The sequence below is a fragment of the Scyliorhinus torazame genome, chromosome 7 (genome assembly GCF_047496885.1).
Source record: "Scyliorhinus torazame isolate Kashiwa2021f chromosome 7, sScyTor2.1, whole genome shotgun sequence".
Lineage (NCBI taxonomy): Eukaryota > Metazoa > Chordata > Chondrichthyes > Carcharhiniformes > Scyliorhinidae > Scyliorhinus > Scyliorhinus torazame.
The window spans coordinates 51,020,397-51,043,516 of record NC_092713.1 but is presented as its reverse complement, the minus strand read 5'-3'; the positions used below and the strand labels follow the sequence as shown (position 1 = coordinate 51,043,516).

Below are 23,120 nucleotides of genomic sequence, written 5' to 3'. Positions count from 1 at the left end.
GCCTACGTTTCGTGTATGCTTTACAGTCCGTGTTACACCAGGGTGAATAACAGGACATATATGGCGGCGGGTGGAGAGAGTGGTGCCTGAGAGCCGCGTGTCTTCAGTGTATATGTAGATAGACCCTGATCTGTTTCTCTCTCTCCATAAATGCTGACTGACTCGCTGCCCATTTCGGGCTTTTCCTTTTCACATTTTTAATAATTCCACGAACTTGGAATAAAACCAGCTACATCAAAAGAAAAATAATCTGAAAGGAAAGCAGAGAATATTGGAAACGTCCAGCAGGTCAGGCAGCATGTGTGGAGATAGAGAGAGGGGTTAATGAGAGTGAAGGTGCAGGAGGCGGAACGGTTGTGGGGCGGTCCCAGTTTCTGGTAGGAGCGGTGAAGTGAGCGGACCGGACCGGATGGCGGCGCTGAGGCCATCGGGGTGTCGGTTGAAGCTTTTAACCGACAGGCTGAGAAAATGGCAGAGGCTGGAGCGGCGGAACATTTACAAGAAGAAGTGGGTGAGTGGGGCGGGGAGAGCTGGGTGAAGCGCGGACCATGTCACTGCAAAGCGCCCTCACTAACCCCGCTTCTCGTCTCCAGGCGTCGTCGCAGCCCCGGGTGCCCAGCACTCGGCTGGCCTTACACAGTATGGACATGAGCTACAGCCTGCAGCTCGGTGAGCTCTGGCCCTCCACCCGCCTGGCTTTACTTTGCCAGCAGAAATACGCGGCCCTGCTCAACGGCTTCGGGGACGTGTCGAAGACGATCCGCGAGATGGAGGGGCGGCGGGCCCGGGACTTTGTGTACGAGGGCCGGGGGGACAGGCCCGCCTCCGACCCCTCCTGCCCCGCTCGTCCCCCGGTGATCAGTGGCGACATGGCACCGGAGATGGAGCACCCCATTGCCGTCAGCCCAAACCTCAAGTGTTTCACTTTTCCCAGGGGAGACATCACACGTTTTAAGCCTGCAAGGTATCAGTGGTTTGTTATAAATCTCCGGCACCTCCCGGTTTATTGAACGAGACCATTCACGGTGTGCCTCTCGGTGGGTTTCGTATTTCTGCTCTGTTATGGGCCGATTTCAGGTTGAAGGTCACGAAATAGGGAAAACCTGAAGGGCTAAGTATTTTTTGACTGTTCTCACTCCTCTTTTGGTGGTCGATTATAATGGGAAACTGATAAGTATCTGCAAGACTCCCATTTCGCTTTTTTCCATGCCATTGGTCCCCACGTGAAACATGGTTTGGATTGGGGTTTGCTTTCATTTATATTCCGTGATACCTCGGGGCAACCTGCCACCGTCACTAATTCCAAAATATTTACAGATCTTCCACCGTTCAGCTGTTGGACAAATCTAGACAGTTTTTCTCCATCGATTCTCCCTGTGTATCGTCAACCAATTCATTTTCTCCATTTCGTTCATTCTCTCTATAATTGCAAAACCTACTCTGGAACAACAGTTATCCAGTACACATGGCATATCAGATACTTCGCAGAGCTTGGTTAACCTGCATGTCTGCTGCATGCACCTGTAACTGAATTCATAATCCTGATATGAATATACTCCTCTGTGTTACTCTCTAGACTTATTTCAATTAATTTTCTGGAGCCAACCTGCTTTGTGGTAGCATGCCTTCCCTTTATCCATGTTAAAACCCCTGCTCCGGTGAATGTCGCCCTTTATCAGTAAAAATTTGCTTGTCAACCTCTCTGATCAAATTTTATCATGTTTTAAAATGCTTCAATTGTTTTTAAAGTAATGAGAAATCAAGAGCAGAAAAATAATGGGACCAGGGAATGGATGGCAGTATTGGGATGTCTAGAAATTAGGTCAAATTATTATTTTCCATGGGCTCGAGAGTTTCTGGAGGGCTACTTTTTTGAGTTATGGGGTGAATTTTACATTTTTACACGTGTTCAGGATACGATTTGGTATTTTCTCTTAAATTTGGACTCTAAATATAATTCCTAATAATAGACCAAGGTCAGATTTATCCCAAATTCCAACTATTTGATAAATTGAAAAATAAATCACGAGGATAAAGCAGAAGAACATGGGCTTCAATCTACAGAAAAAGTTGAACATGAGTAATACGATTCAATGTTGTAATCCAATCACAGATTTCATAGAATAATCATCAAATTTACAGCGTAGAAGGAGGCCATTCGGCCCTGCACCGGCCCTTGGAAAAAGCACCCCACTTAAGCCCACATCTTCACCTTTTCCCCATAACCCCACCTAACTTTTTTTGTTTGGACACTAAGGGCAATTTATCATGGCCGATTCACCTAACCTGCACATCTTTGGACTGTGGGAGGAAACCCACACAGACACAGGGAGAACATGCAGACTCCACACAGACAGTGACCCAAGCCGGGAATCGACCCTGGGGCTGTGAAGCAACTGTGCTCACCGCTGCACTACCCTGCTGCCCCAAATGCTGCTCACTTCAATTGAACTTCACTGACAACTTAGGTGAGTGTTTCCCCACTGCAGGAGAGAGAACGTCCTTGCAGCTCAATTCTGGTTTCTGACACCTTGTTAGAAATATCAGTTCAAAATACCAAATCACCAAACAGAATTTAATAAAACAGAACCACTAGATAATTCTCTACCACCTTGCTCTCTCCGCCTTTCACGGGGACAAGTGTGAGATGCACACAGGCTGGACTGCTGCCCATCTATTCCAGCTGCTCCCACGGTGCAAATTTGCACTAGTTGAAGCTGGGGCTGGATACGGTTATAAGGGGATCCACAGGACCTATCTAACCTCTGGTAGGGGGGTAAGCACAGGACTGAGTGGACACGGAGCTCAGGGCGTTTCCTCCCTGACTGTCAGCGGCTCCTACTTATGCCAAAGCCAAGATGGGCTCATTCAGGATCCATCTTCGGTTTCCCCATCGGCCACAACCCTCGGCTGCTGCATAGTGTGCAATAGTCACTATGCTGAGTGTGCCGAGGCGGGAGCTGCCGCCTATCTGACTGCTGTTGAGATCCTGAAGCTGGCAGGCAACATGGCCTGCAATGAAAAGAGGACCCATGTCATTCCCTGCCACCTGTACCTCGTCATCTGCAATGGTGACAGGTACAGTTCACTTTAGCCCAGGGTGAAGTCCTGTGACCCAAGTTCAGTAGACACCCCAGCAAGGTAAAAGGACAGGATCAGAAAGAAAGTGTGGGAGAGAGTGGACCTGTGATTGGAGGAGCTGGAGAAGTGACATGGGAGAGACAGAATCTGTGACTAACAGAGCAGCTTCTCAATGATTCTGTCTCCTGCGCTCACTTCTCCAATTAAAATACAGTTGGGGTGACTTTTCTTGAATTTCTTGCTTCCGCTATTGTGTTTCTGTACACAATTTGTGAGGTTTCTAGGGAAAATGTACCCTATGCCCCCGTGTGTTTTGAACCTTGCTAGAAAGAGAGGGAGGGAGGGAAATGCAATATAGTCTGCAGGAGATAAAATTATTCCACCTCAAATTAACTCCAAAACTAAGACCTAGATATATTCTGAAGCAATGAAAGCCTCTTCTCCTCGGATGGTGGGAATTTTTCAACTTCTGCTTTTGCCACAATATATTCTGATTTTTCTTTTTGCCATATCTCAGACCAGACAGTTTAAGATTGTTGGAATATTATCTGATGGATGCTGCATCGCTCCTCCCAGTACTCATCCTGGATGTTCAGCCCGGTCACACAGTCCTTGATCTCTGCGCAGCACCTGGTGGAAAGTCTCTCGCACTGCTACAGACAGAATGCTGTCGTAAGTGAATGGACTCTTTTTAGTGGGAGTGGGGGGAAAAAAACGAATTGCATGTTAAAATTGCAAAATTCTGAAGACCGTATGACAAACTAGTGTACAATTTATGGGATGCATTCCTGAAAGGTCAGTATGTTTCCCAAAATAGGAAAAATCAATTCTTACTAACAACTGGTTTGTGTCTGGCATTCATTGAGGCCTGCAAGCAATGGTGTAACCTCTAGTACAGACAGCGCCAAAGCTTAACGATGGGAACAAACTTTTCACCAAACATAATTCTGAATTAATGGTTTCAATTTGTAAGTTTCCCTTCAGCAAAATAAATATTCAAACTAAATATTTTTAAGAACTGTATCGTATTGGAAAATAAGAATGTACTTGTAGTTACTTTCATTGTGGTTTATAATTTACAGCTGCTGGTTTTAGTACGAGTCTGTGTAAAGTATTATCTTGTAGACCAGCCTTGATATCATTAGGAGGCTGCAGAATCACCTTGAGGATAAAGTGTATAAGGAGGTATGTGAGGCTGGGCTGGAGTAGGAATGTTGTGTAATGCAGCGAAGACTGATGTGATCAAAAGTCTCCTTTCTGTTAATTTTAAGGATCTAGCAAGAAATAGGTTTGAATCGCTTTATCCTACTTTCATTGGGTTCAATCCCCTGCACAAAACTGCCCATAATCTGATAATCTCACTCAAAAGGGGCATTAAGGGTTTTGTAAGAAATGAAAATGCCTTTCTGAGGTAGGAGTTAACCCACATTGTAAAGATCCAGAGTTCATACAGTTTTTCTCTACCTCTGCTTGTAATGTGCCAAAACTTTTAAAAAATAAATTTAGAGTACCCAATTACTTTTTTCCAATTAAGCGTGTCCAATCCACCTACCCTGCACATCTTTGGGTCATGGGGGCGAAACCCATGCAAACACGGGGAGAATGTGCAAACTCCACATGGTCAGTGACCCAGGGCCGGGATAGATCCTGGAACCACGGTGCCGTGAGGCAGCAGTAATGTGCCAAACCTGGTTATGTTTGTTATGGGCACTGCGTACTGCAAAGTTGTTCGATTTAACATCCCTACCTTTCCTCATCTCTGTGACAATTAAAAATATACCAACATTTTAACTAAGCTTCAAAAAGTACCTCTCTGATTGTAAAAATGCTTTGGGGCTTCCTGAGGTAGTGAGAAATGTGTTATATAAATGCAAGTTGGGATATGAGAAGAGGAGAAAATGTTAGCAACCGTCCATACCAAATTGTGAACTGTTCTGTAATACTGAAGAGTGAGAAATAAATGTTGCTTTTGTTTTTTTCTGTTGCGACAGGGCATCTCACAGTCAACGATATATCCTCATCTCGACTAAGCAGGTTGCGTAAAATTCTCCATAGTTATGTCCCAAAGAATATATATACAGAGGACAGGCTACGCATCACTTCATTTGATGGCAGATACTGGGGAGAGGTAGAGAGGAACACCTTTGACCGGGTGGGTAAATTGGTGGATGTTAGTGTGATTTGTATAGAAAAATACCCCAACTCCGTTTCAGAAAAAAAATCATCCAGGATTGAATTATTTTAAAGGACTTCTTAACTGAACTTCCGGCTGTCTTTTTAAAATTTAAAAAAAAAAAATTTAGAGTACCCAATTCATTTTGTCCAATTAAGGGGCAATTTGGTGTGGCCAATCCATCTACCTTGCACATCTGGGTTGGGGGGATGAAACCCACGCAAACACGGGGAGAACGTGCAAACTCCACACGGACAGTGACCCAGAGCCAGGATCGAACCTGGGACCTCGGTGCTGTTAGACTGTAGTGCTACCACTGCGCCACCGTGCTGCCCTGTCTTTTTAAAACTTAACAGTGGTTACCCTAAACAGCTGCCTACTTGACCCCTACCAGATGGTCAAGAGGTTTAACTGCAGGGATCTCTGTGGCTCAGTTTTACTTCATTTGAGTGAGTTTTGCCAGCCTTCTTGGCTATGCACTGTAAGAGGTGATATTTATCATTTTCAACTGGGAGCAGTGATGACTAAAAGGGTGTGCACACTGAAGTCACTCTGCCTATTTAACCTGTTAACGATTGTCCTCCAAAGGTGCTAAGGGCATGTCTACACTCTAGCCATTTCCTACCCCCGACTTGAAGGTCTGGCAGTGAGTTGTTTGAAAAGGGGAGAAAATAAATGTTGGAGAAAAGAAACTTTTCTATTCAGTTAATGATTTGTGGATGCATGTGAAGCCGAGAGTGCACAAATTAGAAAATGTATCATTGCGAACCAAAAAAATGCCTGGTGAGGAAAAGGAAATTTGGATTGGCATGCACCATGGAAGGGAATAGTTGGATTGAAAAATCAGCCGGTGTCAACTTTCAGGTTCTTCCACAATTCCCAGCATGGGGTTTCAAACCAAGGTCACACATCCCGGGGAGGTCCACGTGCCCTGTTACTGCTCGGACGTCTACATTTGTCTTACTAGTTGACTTACTAATATTATTGCTGTTGGCATGTGCAAATAAAACATAACTCAGCGATAGTACTAACCAAGACTGTCTTTCAGAAGTTAGGATAGGGTCTCTGGTATTGTCAGTGACTGCAGGGAGCCCACACAGACAAATGTTGAGAGGCACTGCTTTAAAGAAGGGTGGAGAAAATAATCACTGGAACAGAGGAGGCTGAGGGATATTTAATTTGGATGTATAAAAGTTTGAGCGATCTAGCTAGAGTTGATAGGAAGGGCCCGTTTCCCTTATCAGAGGTGTCACTAACTCAGGGGCATTAGACTTGAGTTAATTGGGAGAAAGTTTAGGGCAGTTGATAGATCTTTCACCCAGAGGATGATGAGGGTCTGGAACCCACTGCCTGAAAGGGTGGTTCAGGCAGAAGCACTGTCCACATTTTAAAAATATTTAGATATGCACTTGAAATCCTGTAGTATAAGGCTATGGATGAAAAGCTGGAAAGTGGGATGAAGCTTGATAACACCTTGGGTCAAATAGTTGCCTTCTGTATATTCTATCACCTTAGTTGGCACCCCATTGCAGAACAGATGCAGTGGGGCCATTTTGGAGCTGCTGCCTTCCAGTAAATGGAGACCCCTGACCTCCCCACTCAGGTGGACATAAAATATTCCATTGCATTATTTTGAAGAACAGGGGAAAGAAACCCACAGATTATCTGGTCATTATTACATTGCTGTTTGTAGAAATTCATAAATTGGCCACTGCTTTTTCTATGTTTGACCATAGCTTTAACCATAAGACCAAAGGACGTAGGAGCAGTAATCGGCCATTTGGCCCATGAGCCTGCCCTGCCAATGATCATTGACTGATTTGATATGAAAATCCTCAACTCCACTTTCCGCTTTATCCCCATACCTTTGATTCCTTTACTCATTAAAAATCTGTCTATCTCAGCCTTGAACAGACTTAATGACCCAGCCTCTAAAGCTCTCTGCAGTAAAGAATACCACAGATTCACTACCCTCAGAGAAGAAAATCCTCCTCATCTCTCTTTTTTAAAAAAAAATTCTTTATTATTGTCACAAGTTGGCATACATTAACACTGCAATGAAGTTACTGTGAAATTCCCCTAGTCGCCACACTCCGGCACCTGTTCGGGTGCACAGAGGGAGAATTCAGAATGTCCATTTCGTCTAACAAGCACGTCTTTCGGGACTTGTGGGAGGAAACGGGAGCACCCGGAGGAAACCCTAAACAACCTCTCAGAATCTACTCTGTCAAGCCCCCTGAGGATCCTATATGTCTCAATAAGGTCACCTCTCATTCTTCTAAACTCCAATGAGTACAGGTCCAACCTACTCAACTGTTCTTAAGAAAATCCCTCCATACCTGGGATCAACCTAGTGAACCTTCTATGGACTGCCACCAATGCAAGCATACCTTTCCTTAGATATGGGAACCAAAACTGTTCACAGTCTTCCAGTGTGGTCTAATTAGTGCCTTGTATAGTTTTAACAAGACTTTCCTATTTTTATACTGGTTGAGCATCCCTTATCCAAAAACCAGAAAATTCTGAAATCTGCACTTTTTCTGAGTGCGCTGCACATGCTCAGTTCCCAACACGTGCTGCACCTGTGTAGTACATTCCAAAATCAAAAAAATTCCGAAATCTGATGCACACTCGGCCCCAAGCATTCTGGATAAGGAATTTTCAACCTGTGCTCCATTGCCTTTGAAATAAAGTCCAACATTCTATTTGCCCTCTGAACTTGTATACTAATCTTTGGTGATTTATGCTCGAGGACTTCCACTGCTTTTTGCAGTCTTTCACCATTTAAATAACATTCAACTCTTTTATTCTTCTTACCAAAATAACCTCACATTTTCCTACATTATATTCCATCTGTCAAGCTTTTGCCCACTCACTTAACCTGTCTAAATCCCTCCGTAGCCTGCGTCATCCTCATCATTTGCCTTCCCACCTATGTTTGTGTCATACACAAACTTTTAAAAAATAAATTTAGAGTACCCAATTATCTTTTCCAATTAAGGGGCAATTTATCGTGGCCAATCCACCTACCTTGCACATCTTTTGGGTTGTGGGGGTGAAACCCACGCGGACATGGGGAGAACGTGCAAACTCCACACGGACAGTGACCCAGGGCTAGCATTCGAACCCGGGTCCTCAGTGCAGTAGGTAGCAATGCTAACCACTGTGCCACCATGCTGCCCATCATCCACAAACTTGAGGAGCGGCCAAGTCGATGTCGCTTGAAGGGGAAAAGTAATCAGGCAGTAAGTTCCTGTGGGCCATTTTCACTCCTAAAAGTGTCTGATTGCAGAGACCGGAGTGATGGCCTGTCATCCTGTGATATGTTGAACAATGAAGGATTCAACTCTGGGTGTGTGTGGGGGGGTACAAACATTTACATTCTTCCACAGAATCAAAGAATACCTACAGTGCAGAAGGAGAGGGGGGGGATACAAACATTTACATTCTTCCACAGAATCTTAGAATTCCTACAGGGCAGAAGGAGAGGAGGGGGGGGGGGGGGGGGAACAAACATTTACATTCTTCCACAGAATCATAGAATTTCTACAGTGCAGAAGAAGGGGGGGGGAACAAACATTTACATTCTTCCACAGAATCATAGAATTCCTACAGTGCAGAAGGAGGCCATTCGGCTCATCAGGTTTGCATCAATCCTCTGAAAGAGCACCCTACCTAGGCCCTATCCCCAACCCTATCACTAGCTCCATCACCCCACCTAACTTGTACATCTCTGGACTGTTAGAGGAAAGCCACGCAGACACTGGGAGAACTTGAAACCTCGACACAGTCACCTAAGGTGGGAATTGAACCCGGGTCCCTGGCACTGAGGCAGCAATGCCAGCCATTGTGCTGCCGATGAGAAATCTGAGAAATTTCCATCACTGACTTTTCTGAAAGGTCTTTCTATAATAAAATTGTTGATTTTAATTGTACTTGCAGGTGTTAGTTGATGTTCCTTGTACAACTGACAGGCATTCTGTACTCGAGGAAGACAATAATATCTTCAGTCGTCTACGACTCCGAGAGCGGCAGAGGCTTCCTTTATTACAGACCCAGCTATTGGTGTGAGTATTTCTATTATTTTGCTCTGCACCCTCACTCCCTTTGCCTCCCGCTTGCCCAGTTCCTCAATAGATTGATTTTCTGGCGCATGGTATTATTTTAGCATTGCATCTCAACCATTGCATCTCAATGTCAGCACAACTAAGGAACTGGTCATTGACTTCAGGAAGCAAAGTATCGTACACACCCATCTGCATCAATGGTGCCGAGGTGGAGATGGTTGACAGCTTCAAATTCCTAGGTGTGCACATCACCAACAATCTGTCCTGGTCTACCCACGTCGATGCTACGCCCAAGAAAGCACAATAGCGCCTATACCTAGGAAACTAAGGAAGTTCAGAATGTCCACATTGACTCTTGCCAATTTTTACATATACACCATAGAAAACATCCTATCTGGCTGCATCACAGCTTGGTATGGCAACTGCTCGGCCCAAGACCGTAAGAAACTACAGAGAATCTTGAACACAGCCCAGTCCATCATGCAAACCTGCCTCCCATCCATTGACTCTGTCTACACCTGCCTTGGGAAAGCGGGCAACGTAATAAAAGACCCCGCCCACCCAAGTTATTCTCTCTTCCAACCTTTTCCATCGGGCAGGAGATACATAAATCTGAGAACAGGCACTAAGAAATTCAAAAAACAACTTCTTCCCTGCTGTTACCAGACTCCTGAATGATCCTCTAATGGACTGAACTGATCTCTTCACGCATCTTCTCTACTGAGTAGCACTACACTTTTGCTTCACACAATGTCTATGTCTACATATTTACATTGTGTATTTATCGTATGTCCTATCTTTTTTATTTATGGAACAATCTGCCTGGACTGTTCACAGAACAATGCATTTCATTGTACCTCGGTACACGTGACAATACATCTAAATTAAATCATATTCTGGGCAGATGAAATATGGACTCCTTAGCTGTGATGCGCTTGTAACTCACCCAGTCTTATCTAGATCCCAAACACACAAGAAAGGAAAGAGACAATCTAGATACTATTAGATGCAAGTCCACTGTTCCTTTTTACTCTATACCAACCATATATTGAAATAAGTGTTTGGTATTCAGGGTCAACAGAATCAGAAAATCACAAATAATGAAAGCCACATCAGTGAGAAATCATTCAAGATCCATCCATGAACTGCACCGAGTTTAGTTAGCCCAGCAGCAGGAACAATACAAGTAGATTCTGTTGCCCTGAGCTAGGGAAGAAAAAAACATCAGCCAAAATTTATCTTCCTGATCGTCAATCAGTAACTCTCAGTGGAAAGTGTCTCTGTGATGATCAAGTGACCTTGGTTAATAGAAGTGGTTGGAATATTCTTTAATATTTGTGACATCAAAACCAAGCTAATAGTCCCTCATGCGATTCTGAACCCTACCTTATTGTATCAGATTAAAACATGGATGACGTACAGGAAGCACCTCGGGGCATTGGAGTCATACCATCAATGCTGCCTGTAGAGGATCTTGCACATTAAGGCCTCTCACAGTCACCACAAGCATTGAGATCATTCACCATCAGTTTTGTTGGGTTGGTCACTATGTTCAAATGTCAGATACCAGGCTTCCCCAACTTAGAATTCCTTTTACTCATGGGTTCGAATGCATGTTTTGTGCTACTATCAATCCTGTCAGTTAATGGCTTCTTTTTACCACTTAAGTACTTTACGGGTCATTTTGTTCTTTTTTTTTCCCCGTGTGTTTGTGACTTATCTTTTTTCTCTCCCAGCCCCCACTTCTATTCCTCTTCCAGTTCTGAGTAAGGGTCCATATCTGAAAAGTCTTCTCTGTCTCTCCACAATAACTGCCTGACATTCTGAATGCTTCCAGCATTTTCTGTTTTTATGCCAGTTTCTGCTTTTCAGCTACCTTTAATGCTCCAGAAGCATTGATGCAACTTACTACTTTGGGAATTTGGGCACTTGCTGCTGGTCTCTGGCAGTGCAGATTTAAGAACCTGCTCTGCGAATGTGAAACTTCATTACTATTTGATTATTGATTCAACGCGCATTTTCCATGAAATCCTCGGTGTACCAAATTGTCTGTCTTCCAGTAGAGTTTGTTCTGTCTTTTGGAGTTGATAGTTGCTTTTTCTTTGGTTTTCTTTCCCAGTTCTGGCATTCTTGCCACAAAACCTGGCGGATCAATTGTATATTCAACGTGCAGCCTGTCCCAGTTACAAAATGAGTACGTGGTGGAGAGAGCAGTTCAAGTGGCAAAGACAGAACATAATGTGGAGCTGCGACTGGTGGACCTGACTGCTGTCCAGACACTTTACAGTGACACGTTTAATTTCTATGGCCGTTGTAGAGTTGGGGAACTAGTCCTCCCACATCTCACTGCAAATTTTGGGCCAATGTATTTTTGTAAACTGCACAGAGTACACTAAAATATATGCAACTTTAAAAAACGTAGACCAATAAACAAGCTTTATTTTCCATCAGGGAACCTAATTTTATTCATTCGTTTAAATCTTATTTTTCTCATGTGAGAAAAAAAAAATTAAACAGCTACTTGGTGCCAACTGTATCGCAATTAAATGTAATGGTACCAAAGAAAAGGTTTTGAGTCCTGAATATTCTCGTCCCTAACTATGTGCACGCAGTTAACCTTTGATACCGGTTATCTAGGAATGAGTTACACAGTGTAATTTATTGGTGGGTGCAAATAGCACCATAAACCTGGGTGTATAAATTTGAACCAATTGGGGTTCTAAACAAGTTGAGCTTAGGGCAGTCTCAATTCAACTGGCGTGGACATGTAACAGCCCGTAGCATAGTGGTTACCACTGTTGCTTCACAGTGGCAGGGGTCACTGTCTGTGCGGAGTCTGCACGTTCCCCCTGTGTCTGTGTGGGTTTCCTCCGGATGCTCCAGTTTCCTCCCACAAGTCCCGAAAGCTGTACTTGTTAGGCAAATTGGACATTCTGGATTCTCCTTCAGTGTACCTGAACAGGCGCCGGAGTGTGGCGACTATGGGATTTTCGCAGTGACGTCATTGCAGTGTTAAGGTAAGCCTAATTGTGATACTAATGAAGATTACTATTATAATTAATAGGAACAAGCCTAGAGCATATGGCCCCTCAAGCTTGCTCCACTGTTCGATAAGGTTGTAGTTGATCTTTCACCTGCTTTCCTGCAGTATCATCATATCTCAATTCCCTTAGGTAAAAAACTATCCATTTCAGACCTGCATGTACTCAACAACTGAACACCTATAACCGTCGGGCTAGCGAATTCAAAGATTTGCAATCCAATGCGTGAATAAATTAAAGGAGAAGGTGAGGGTACAGGTTAATGATAAGAACTTTAAACGAGTTAAAGGGCCCGAGAGCTGAGGAGAAGTTAGTCAAATTTCAGAACACAGAACCGAGATTAGAAAGCAGCAGGAATCTAACTTCAGCGACAGCAAAAAGAGGGACAACAATGAGAAGGGGGTCAACGCAGGACTGAGGGTGTTGTACCTAAATGTGCGCAGTATATGAAATAAGGTAAATGAGCTTGTTGTGCACATTGAAATTTGCAGGTATGATGTTGTGGGTATTACAGAGATGTGGCTGTAAGGGGATCAGGGCTGGGGTCTTGATATCCAAGGATATGGGTTGTATCGAAATGACAGGCAGATGGGCAAATGGGGAGGGGTTGCACTGTTAGTAAGAAATAAACTTAACTCAACAGCAGGAAGCGATTGTAGGGTCAGAAGGTGTAAAATCTGTGGGTAGAGTTGAGGAATTGCAAAGGGTAAAAAAAACAGTTATGTACAGGCCTCTTAGCAGTAGTCTGGATGTGGGGCAGAAAATTGGGATAGAAAAGGCATATAAGAAAGGCAATATTACAATAATAATGGGGGACTTCAATACGCAGGTGGACTGGGAAAATCAGGTTGGTGCGGATCCCAAGAAAAGGAATTTGTGGAATGTCTATGAGATGGTGTTTTGGAGCATCTTGTGTCAGAGTCTACTAGGGAACAAGCAATTCCGGATTTGGTGATGTGTAATGAGGCAGACTTGATTAGTGCACTTAAGGTGAAGGAACCCTTAGGGGGCAGTGACCACAATATGATAGAATTTAACCCTGCAGTTTGAGAGGGAGCAGCTGGAACCAGATGCAATGGTATTACAATTAAATAAAGGTAACTACAAAGACATGAGCGAGGAGCTGGCCAGAGTTGATTGGAAGGGGAGCCTAGCAGGGAAGACAGTGGAACAGCAATGGCAGGAGTTATTGGGGTTATTCAGGAGGCAGAACAAATTTATCCCAAGGAGGAGGAAACATACTACGGGAGGGACAAGGCAGACATGGCTGACGAGGGATGTCAAGGACAGCATAAAAGCAAAGGATAAAGCATACAATGTGGCGATGATTAGTGGGAAGCCAGAGGATTGGGAAGCCTTTAAAAGCAAGCAGAGGACAACTAAAAGAACAATAAGGGGAGGGGGGAGAAGATGAAATATGAGTGTAAGCTAGCTAGTATGAAAGAAGATTGCAAGAGTTTTTTCCGGTATAAGGTAAGAGAGGCAAGAATGCACATTGGACCATTGGAAAAGCACGATAGCACAGTGGTTAGCACAGTTGCTGCACAGCTCCAGGGTCCCAGGTTCGATTCCTGGCTTGGGTCACTGCGGAGTCTGCACGTTCTCGCATGTCTGCGTGGGTTTCCTCCGGGTGCTCTGGTTTCCTTCCACAGTCCAAAGATGTGCAGGTAGGTGGATTGGCCATGATAAATTACCCTTAGTATCCAAAAAGGTTAGGTGGGGTTGCTAGGTTACGGGGATGGGGTGGAGGTGTGGGCTTAAGTGGGGTGCTCTTTCCAAGGACTGGTGGAGACTGGTCGATGGGCCGAATGGCCTCCTCCTCTGTAAATTATATGATTATATGAAAATGAGGCTGGAGAAGTAGTAATAGGAAACAAAGAAATGGCAAAGCAACTGAATAGTCAGTCTTCATGGTGGAAGACACCAGTGGGTTTCCAGAACTTCAGGAGAATCAGGACAGAGATGAGTATAATGGCCATCACTAAGGAGAAGGTGCTGACAAAACTGCAAGGTCTGAAGGTGGATAAATTACCTGGGCCAGGTGGATTACATCCCAGAGTTCTAAAGGGTATGGGGGAAAGCAGGATCAGGTTACTGAGTTGGAAGATCAGCCATGATCATAATGAATAGTGGAGAAGGGTCGAATGGCCTCCTGCTCCTATTTTATTTGTTTCTCTGTCAGTCCAACTCCAGAATTTGAGAATATAATCTTGATTTTCACTTCAGTATTGAATGTAGATGGTGAATATCACAGGTAACACAATTATATTGAAGCATCTCCGAGTGCAGCATGATATATGTGGAAAAGGTAAATATGGCACTTTATGTTGAAATTATTTGTAATATTCTTTTAGCTATTTTATAAATAAAGTATGTTTTTGCATAAAGTAGCAAGCAATCTCTCATTTAATTGATGTGTATCCTGACTTGGAAATATATCGCCCTTCCTTCACTGTCGCTGGATCAAAATCCTGGAGTGCCCCCCTCCCTAATATCACAGTTAGTGTACCTACACCACTTGGACTGCAGCAGTTCAAGAAGGCAGCTCACCACCACCTTCTCAAGGGCAATTAGGGACGGGCAACAAATGCTGGTCTAGCCAGTGAAGCCCACATCCTGTAAAAAATGAATACATTTTTTAAAATGTGCCTGCAGGTACTGAAAGCAACAGCACCCAAGCAGTGATACAACTCAATATTTCTGGAACTGTCATGTTACTTGCACTCAGCTCCATTGAAGATGTGGAGTGCACTGGCTGAGAGAGAGAAACCAATGTGGAAGGATATCTTAAACAGCGAGAGAGAATGCCCAAATTCTTGGACACGGTCCAGGAGGTCCTTGTAGAGAAGTAGAGTTGTTCTGCTCTCAACAGGGGATGATGGCCTCAGTGGCATTTAATGCAAACAGCGAGAGAGAATGCCCAGATTCTTGGACACAGTCCTGGACGTCCTTGTAGAGAAGGTATAGAGCAGTAGAGTTGTTCTGCTCGCAACAGGGATGAAGGCCTCCGTGGCAGCTAATGCAGCACGTGGGAAGAGATCATGCAGAAGACATTGGCCCACGACATGGCCCCAGTGTCACAAGAAATTTTGTGACATGGATGTTGCATTTGGTATTCGATGTCTACCAAACGATTTGTGACTTGTCCAAACCAGGATCTTTATTGAATCACACATGGTAAGACAACGATCTGTTACAGAGCAAGTAATCATGGAGTTTATTTGTACTCCTCTGGAACTATCCCTAGTGCACGTCTGTCCTCTTGTATGGCTGATAACGATCTCCTGATGGCCGGATGTGCCCCCACTTATATTGGAGTGCCTTGCCACATGACCGCTGCCTTGAGACCGCATGATGTGCCCGTACAGCCACCTGCCAAGTTGATATGAGGAGACTGTGATTGGGATGGCAGGTGAAAGATGCCATAGTCAAATGCAGGGAGGGGACATTTCATCTAAAAGGCATGTTACCACTCCAGCTTTTTAACAAATACAAAACTATTCCTGATCCCTAATCGCAAGAGCTGTCCTCCCTCCCAAACTCCGTATGGTTGTTAACACATGGACTCTATTATAGTGGCTATATATGTTGCATATTTCCAACCCAGCATTATCATTGCAGGTTATCAGGAACAAGATTCACCTCACCCACTCCCCAGCTCTCCCCCAAAACACGAGCGAGTGAGCAACATCCTACTCACCCTCCCGCCTCGCAAAAAAGAGGAGGAAGAGAAGAATTAAGAGGAATGCATTTTGTCAATGGTACTGCTGTCGGCACTCGCTTAAAGGCTAACACCAAAAGTAACTTGAAGGCCAGTTTAGAAAAGGGATCCTCGCAATTGCGTACACTGAGCACTAGAGGGCAACAGCCTTGCATCGCGGAAGGGATACTAGTGTTCAGGTGGAGTGGGGTGGGTGCAGGGTGAGTGCAAGTACACATCCAGGAAGGGACATGAACCTGATCATATGAATGTAGCTCCAACAACACTCAAGAAGCTCAACACATCCAGGACAAAGCTGCACTGATAATTTCACAATGTTCAGCGCCATTCACAACTCCTCAGATCTTAGCACAGATCGGGATTCACTTTAAAGTGGTGTCAGGCCCTTCCGTGCCTGAGAGACGGCGGAAACCATATAAACAGAATTCCAGAAAATCTGGACTGAAAATTTGGCTGTGCATCTGGAGAGATACATGCCGGTGTTTCAGTCTGAACCTGACACTGACAAAACGTTGGAACAATTCCACCAATTAATTCTGCTGTAGAAGAGTCAGATGAGGGCCTGAGGCCAAGAAGAAGGCTGGTCAGTGCAAAAACAAAAATGCTTGGTGCTATAGAAAGCTGCCTGAAGGTTTACTGATCACTTAAAAAATTGCACGTAATGTGGACATCGTTGGCCAGGCCAGCATTTTTATTGCCCATGAGAAAGTGGGAGTTAAAGATGGACAATAAAAATTGGCCCAGCCAGTAATACCCACATTCTTTGTAGGAATAAAAATGTAAATGACATATGTGCTGGGGGATTTTTCTTTATTCATCCTTGGGATGTGGGCGCTGCTGGCTAGGCCATCATTTATTGCCCATCCCTAATTATCCTTTAGAAGGTGGTAGTGAGCTGCCATTTTGAACTGCTGCAGTCTGTGTGGTGTAGGTATACACTCTGATGTTAGGGAGATCCAGGATTTTGACCCAGCAACTCTGAAATAATGGAAATATATTACCCAGTCAGATGGTGTGTGGTTAGGAGGGGAACTACCAGGTGGTGGTAATCCTATGTATCTATCACCCATATCCTTCTAGATGGTAGCAGTTCTGAGTTTGAAAGTTGCTTTGAAGGAGCCTTGGTAAGATCCTACAGTGCATCTTATAGACATTACAAACAGCTGCAACTCTGTGTTGGTGGTTGAGGGAGTGGATCTTTGTAGATGAGGTGGCAATCAAGCCAGCTTTGTCCTGGATGGTGTTGAGCTTCTTGAGTGTTGCTTTAACTGCACTCATCCATGCAATTGGTGAGTATTCACCAATAGATGGTGACAGGCTTTGGAGAGTCAGGAGGTGAGTTACACGCTGCAAGATTCCTAGCCTTTGACCTGCTTCGGTAGCCACAGTATTTACATGGCTAATCCAGTTCAGTTTCTGATCAATAGTAACCCCCAGGATGTTGATTGTGGGCGATTCAGCGATGGTAACGCCATTGAATGTCAAAGGGCAATGGTCAGATCCTCCCTAGTTGGAGATGGTCGTTGCCTGACACTTGTGTGGCGCAAATGTTACTTGCCACTTGTCAGCCCAAGCCTGGATATTGTCCAGGTCTTGCCTCATTTGGACATGGACTCCTTCAGTATCTGAGGAGTTGTGAATGGCGCTGAACATTGTGAAATTATCAGTGCACATTCTCACTTCTGACCTTATGATGGAAGTTTAGTGATGAAGCAGAAGATGGTTGGGCCTTGGAAACTACCCTAAGGAACTTTTGCAGTGGTGTCCTGGAACTGAGATGATTGACCTTCAACAACGACAACCATCTTCCTTTCTGCTGGGTATGGCTCCAAGGCAGTGGAGATTTTTTTCTCCTGATTCCCCCATGTCTGTTCTCTTACCTGTTTCTGCACACTCAGTCTGGCAGTTCTGTCCTTCAGGACTCAGCACCTCCGACTATCCTAACTATAGGAGGTTTGAGACAGGCCCAGAATTAGGCTTCAGGCAACATTAAACATGTCAACAGAAAGAAGCAATGTCAAGTGAGAACAACTTACATACTTTCTCACAATTGGGGGGGGGGGGGGGGGGGGGCGTGAGACAGCGCAAGAACAGTTCACCTTCCCCAACAGATAGCGTACTGGCTGCTGCTATGTTAAGAAAAGAACAAATCCATTGTTGCTTAAAAAGTCAATCAATCAGTTAAAAGTCTGGAACATTGGCATTTAAAACTGGCAAGTTCTAGAATGCAATGCAAAATAATAAAAAGATGAGAACCTGGCAGTTTGGACAGTTGAGATAATACAACCATAAAAAGAGAATTTAAGGGAGGGAGAGAAATCAGAACTAGCAGAAATCCTGCGGACCAAATCTGGAAGATAGTGGGAAGGAAAAAAATTGGTTGGAAAAGATGGAGAGATAAAAAGAGCAGCTACAGAACAAATAATAGATCAACCCTAATCTGGGATAGCAAGATTCATGAAGAATTAAGAATTATAAAACTGTCAAGATAGAGGTGAGTTACTAAACAGAAAACAAAATATGATACTTTTTTTATTTAATACAATTAAACCAGGAATATATGATAGAGAATAAAAGTATACATTTAATGAAAAGAACTTATTGGAAAAAAAATCTGGACAACTGAAACAGATGGTGAAAATGCATTAAATGTTAATGGGTGCAATTAATTAATCAACTTGAATTTGGTAATTTGAGGAAATTATTCCTGTGAGGGATGAAGAACAAAACTCAAAGTTGTAGATGGTCATTGTTGTAAAAAGAATAAAGACAGCAGCCAATTTGTGGATAGCAACATCTCACAAATGGAAAATGAGAAGAATGGTCAGTTAATATGTTTTTTGGTAATGTTGATGGAAGGATCAATTTTGGCTAGGGTATTGAAAGTATTTCCATTCTTCTTTAAATAGTGCCTTTTATATCCACCTGGTCTAGGGCCTCTGTTTAATGTATCACCCAAAAGAAGGCACTTTTTTCACAATGCCATTCTCTCAGCATTGCATTGAAGTGCAAATCTAGATTATATGCATAATTCCTGGAGTTAGACCTACATAGAAACATAGAAAATAGGAGCAAGAGTCGGCCATTCGGCCCTTCGAGCCTACTTCGCCATTCATTATGATAATGGCTGATCATCCAACTCAATAACCTGTTCCCACTTTTCCCTCAAATCATTTGGCCCCTTTCGCCCCAAGAGCTATATCTAACTCCTTGAAAACATGGCCGGGATTCTCCCCTACCCGGCGGGGTGGGGGGTCCCAGCAGGATGGAGTGGCGGGAACCACTCCGGCGTCGGGCCACCCCCGCACCTTTAGGGGCCAAGCCCCCACCTTGAGGGGCTAGGCACGCGCCGGAGTGGTTGGCGCGCCGTTGGCCAGCGGGAAAGGCATTTGGCGCCAAGCCAGCCAGCTGCTGATGTCATCCCCACGCATGCGCAGGGTGGGGTGTCTCTTCCGCGTCGGCCATGGTGAAGGCTGTGGCCGAGGTGGAGGGAAAAGAGTGTCCCCATGGCACAGGCCCGCCCGCGAATTGGTGGGCCCCGATCGCGGGCCAGGCCACCGCGGGGGCACCTCCCAGGGCCAGATCGCCCCGCGCCACCCCCCAGGACCCCGGAGCCCGCCCGCGCCACCTGGTCCCGCCGGTAAGAGAGGTGGTTTGATTCTCGCCGGCGGGACTGGCATTCCAGCAGCGGGACTTCGGCCCACCGCGGGCCGGAGAATCGCCGGGCGAGGGGCTCGCCGGCCGGCGCGGCACGATTCCCGCCCCCGCCGAATAACCGGTACCGGAGAATTCGGCAACCGGCGGGGGCGGGATTCACGCCAGCCTCCGGCAATTCTCCGACCCGGCGGGGGGGGTCGGAGAATCCCTCCCCACATGTTTTGGTCTTAACTGCTTTCTGTGGTAGTGAATGCCATAGGCCGACCACTCTCTGGGTGAAGAAATGTCTCCTCATCTCAGTCCTAAATGGTCTACTTGGTATCCCTTAGGCTGTGATCCCTGGTCCTGGATTCCCCCACCATCGGGAACATCCTTCCTGTATCTACCCTTTCTAGTCCTGTTAGAATTTTATAGGTTTCTATGAGATCACCCCTCATTCTTCTAAACTCCAGCGATTATAATCCTAACTGTCTCAATGTCTCCTTATATGTCATTCCCGCCACCCCTGGAATCAGTCTGGTAAACCTTTGCTGCACTCCCTCTACAGCAAGAACACCCTTCCTCAGATAATGAGACCAAAACTGCATGGGTCTGGTCTCAACAAGAGCCTGTATAACTGCAGCAAGACATCCTGTACTTGAATCCTTTTGATATGAAGGCCAACATTTCCCTTTTTTACTGCTTGCTGCACCTGCATGTGTACTGGTATGTATCAGAGAATACATCCTTGCTGGTGAAGTGTTACATGATCTGTAGTGTCATCAGCAGAGAGTGTTTGCGCAGGCTTCAGTTCTCCATCTTAGATTGTAGGAGCAACATCCTGAATAAAACCTTGCATCGGTTTTGTAAGAATCCAGGAGTGTGGACCTCCATACATTTTCTCTTTGAGGAAAACTCCAAGATATATCAAAAGAGAAAACTGGCGATGAGGATTGATGAAAGAAAACAATTTGCTTAAAAAAAAATCATTGACAATATCAGTGAGGACGACGTTGAGAGGGAGAAAGATTCTCAGGATTAGACTCACACGCGTTGGGTGAAGCAAGCCGCTGATGTTTAAGGTGGCAACCAAGAAAAAATAACGGAACACAACCATGAGTAAGGAGAACTACAGTTTGAAAACTTGCTTGCCATTGAATTTGATGAAGACAGTGAGACTTGGAACTCATATGAGGAAAGATTCCAATTGTATCTCATAACGAATAAACACTGGAGGACCTAAAGTTTGCAACTTTTCTCAGTTTGTTTGGGTGTAAACTCTTTACACTGCTACAAAAGTTAGTTCACCCAGAAAAACAGGGAGATAAGTCCAACAGCGAACTAGAAGGGCAATTCTCACCTAGACTGTTGTTAGTTGCAAAAAGTTTCAGTTCCACCACCGTAGTCAGGAGGAAGGTGAAAACATTTTACAATTCGTGGCAACTTTAAGAAGGTTAGCAAAATACTGTGAGTTTGGTGCAACACTTGATGACACTCTTTGTGACAGGCTGGTTGGCAGACTCCGCAGTGAAGCTATTCAGAGGAAGCTGCTGCTTACTGTAAGCAATTTAACTCTCAAAGTTGCTGTGGATGTTGTCACATATGTGGAACTAGCAACAAAAGAAGCTTTACAGATAGGGGCCGGAGTGAAGGTCCATAAAATGGATACCACAGGAAACAAGGTGCAAGGGTATTACCATGTCACCGATGTACACAGGTTGGACACTCAGCAGGAGAATGCTGGAGTAGGGAAAATAAGTGCAGGAACTGTGACAAAAAGGACCATATTGCCAAAGCATGTTGGGCTTATTATCAGGATAGATGTTGTAGTGTTCACAAAGACCAAAGAAGTTCATTAACAATGCTAACATTTATTACACTACTTATTAAAGCTCGACCACTTACTCCTACAGCAAGCAATAATCTAGTGATCTACGAGCTACACTCTACTAACACTGGTCTCTACACTCTATCTATAACTGTACTCTGATCTCTCTCACTCACTCCTCTGCTCTCCTCGCCAGCCTTCTCCCAGAAGCCTGAAAGTCAGTGCTTTATATAGTTCTATACTTGGCTCCATCTAGTGGTCAATTATGATATTCCATTAACCTTTTATATACTAGACATTCTGCACACTGTCACAACCAACACCAAAGATGTGCAATAAACAAAACACATCTAAACAGACTAGTCATGTCTATAAACTAGGAGACAAGGTTCAAGACCATTTACGAGACCATGTACCCGAGCAACTTCAGGAGCTAAAACTAGGCTTCTTGTCGGTAGGGGGCAATCAACAACGTTTCTGGGCATTTCCAAACTTGATGACCACCAAATCAAAATGGATGTGGATATGGACACAGCAGTATCATTAATGCTCAAAACAATTTATAATCGAAAGTTGAAGCAAAACGACCAAACATGATCCTAACTACACACACATCAAAAGGATGCATGGTGAAAGTAGAAGTAAATGGACAGATGGTGGTGCCTCCTCACGTTGTCCGTGGAAATTCTCCTGCTGTAGTTGGTAAAGCTTAAACTGAGATCAACTAGTGGATGCAAAAACTGACCCATGGTAACTTCTGGAAAAGTATGAGAGGGTGTTTGAAGATTCACTTGGCTCAATGACTGGAGTTGAAGTGCAACTAAAGGTCAAGCCAAACAACACACCAAAGTGCCTCAGAGCTAGAACCGCACCATACACCATCAGGCTCAAAGTCAACGAGGAACTAGAAAGACTAGTTCAAACACATTTATTAAACGTGCTGCTGCAAGTGATTAGGCAACATCGATAGTTCCTGTGTTAATGTGATGGCTCAGTGAAAATATGTGGAGATTTTAAAACAACTATTAACCCGGTATTTTGCTCAAATCACTATCTACTGCTGTTGATTAAAGACTTGCCTGCTGGACTTTCTGGAGGACAGAAATTCAGTAAAATTGATCTATCACAGGTGTATTGACAAATGAATGTGGCTGAAAAATCACAGCCGCTACTCGCTACCCTGATGCACAAAGGTCTGTTTTATTACAGAAGACTTCCTTTTGGAAAAACATCTGCTCCTGCTCTTTTTCACAGGCCCATGGATCAAATTCTGAGTGGGCTAAATGGGGTGCAATGTTCCTTCGATGACATTCTCATCTCCGGTTCGAGTGAGCAGGAACACCTGAAGAACTTGGAAGCTACTCTGAAATGTCTACATAACCATAATAAAGGGGCTGTTTAGCACAAACGGGCTAAATGTGGTGACTAGGGGCTTTTCACAGTAACTTCATTTGAAGCCTACTTGTGACAATAAGCGATTTTCATTTCATTTTCAATCTCCGAGTTAAAAGGAAAAAGTACGACTTTTTCAAGACATCCATAAATTACCTGGGTCCAGAGGTGAGCATATAAT

General features: G+C 44.4%; 2 protein-coding genes across 3 annotated transcripts in view; both read left to right on the top strand.

Moving 5' to 3' along the window:
- Positions 1 to 298: 298 nt before the first annotated feature.
- On the top strand, positions 299 to 14,752 carry nsun4 (NOP2/Sun RNA methyltransferase 4). The gene is made up of 6 exons (XM_072510685.1): positions 299 to 511; positions 594 to 964; positions 3,599 to 3,753; positions 5,073 to 5,233; positions 9,197 to 9,321; positions 11,441 to 14,752. The coding sequence occupies exons 1-6, from the start codon at positions 410 to 412 to the stop codon at positions 11,715 to 11,717; spliced, it is 1,191 nt and encodes a 396-aa protein (XP_072366786.1). The 5' UTR covers positions 299 to 409; the 3' UTR covers positions 11,718 to 14,752.
- A 3,648-nt stretch (positions 14,753 to 18,400) lies between these two features.
- The window catches only part of LOC140426198 (vitamin D3 hydroxylase-associated protein-like), a 185,751-nt gene continuing 181,031 nt past the window's right edge, over positions 18,401 to 23,120 (top strand). For both annotated transcript variants that reach the window (XM_072510684.1, XM_072510683.1), the window contains exon 1: positions 18,401 to 18,577. The gene's annotated coding sequence lies outside the window, so the exon portion shown is untranslated. The remainder of the gene's footprint in view (positions 18,578 to 23,120) is intronic.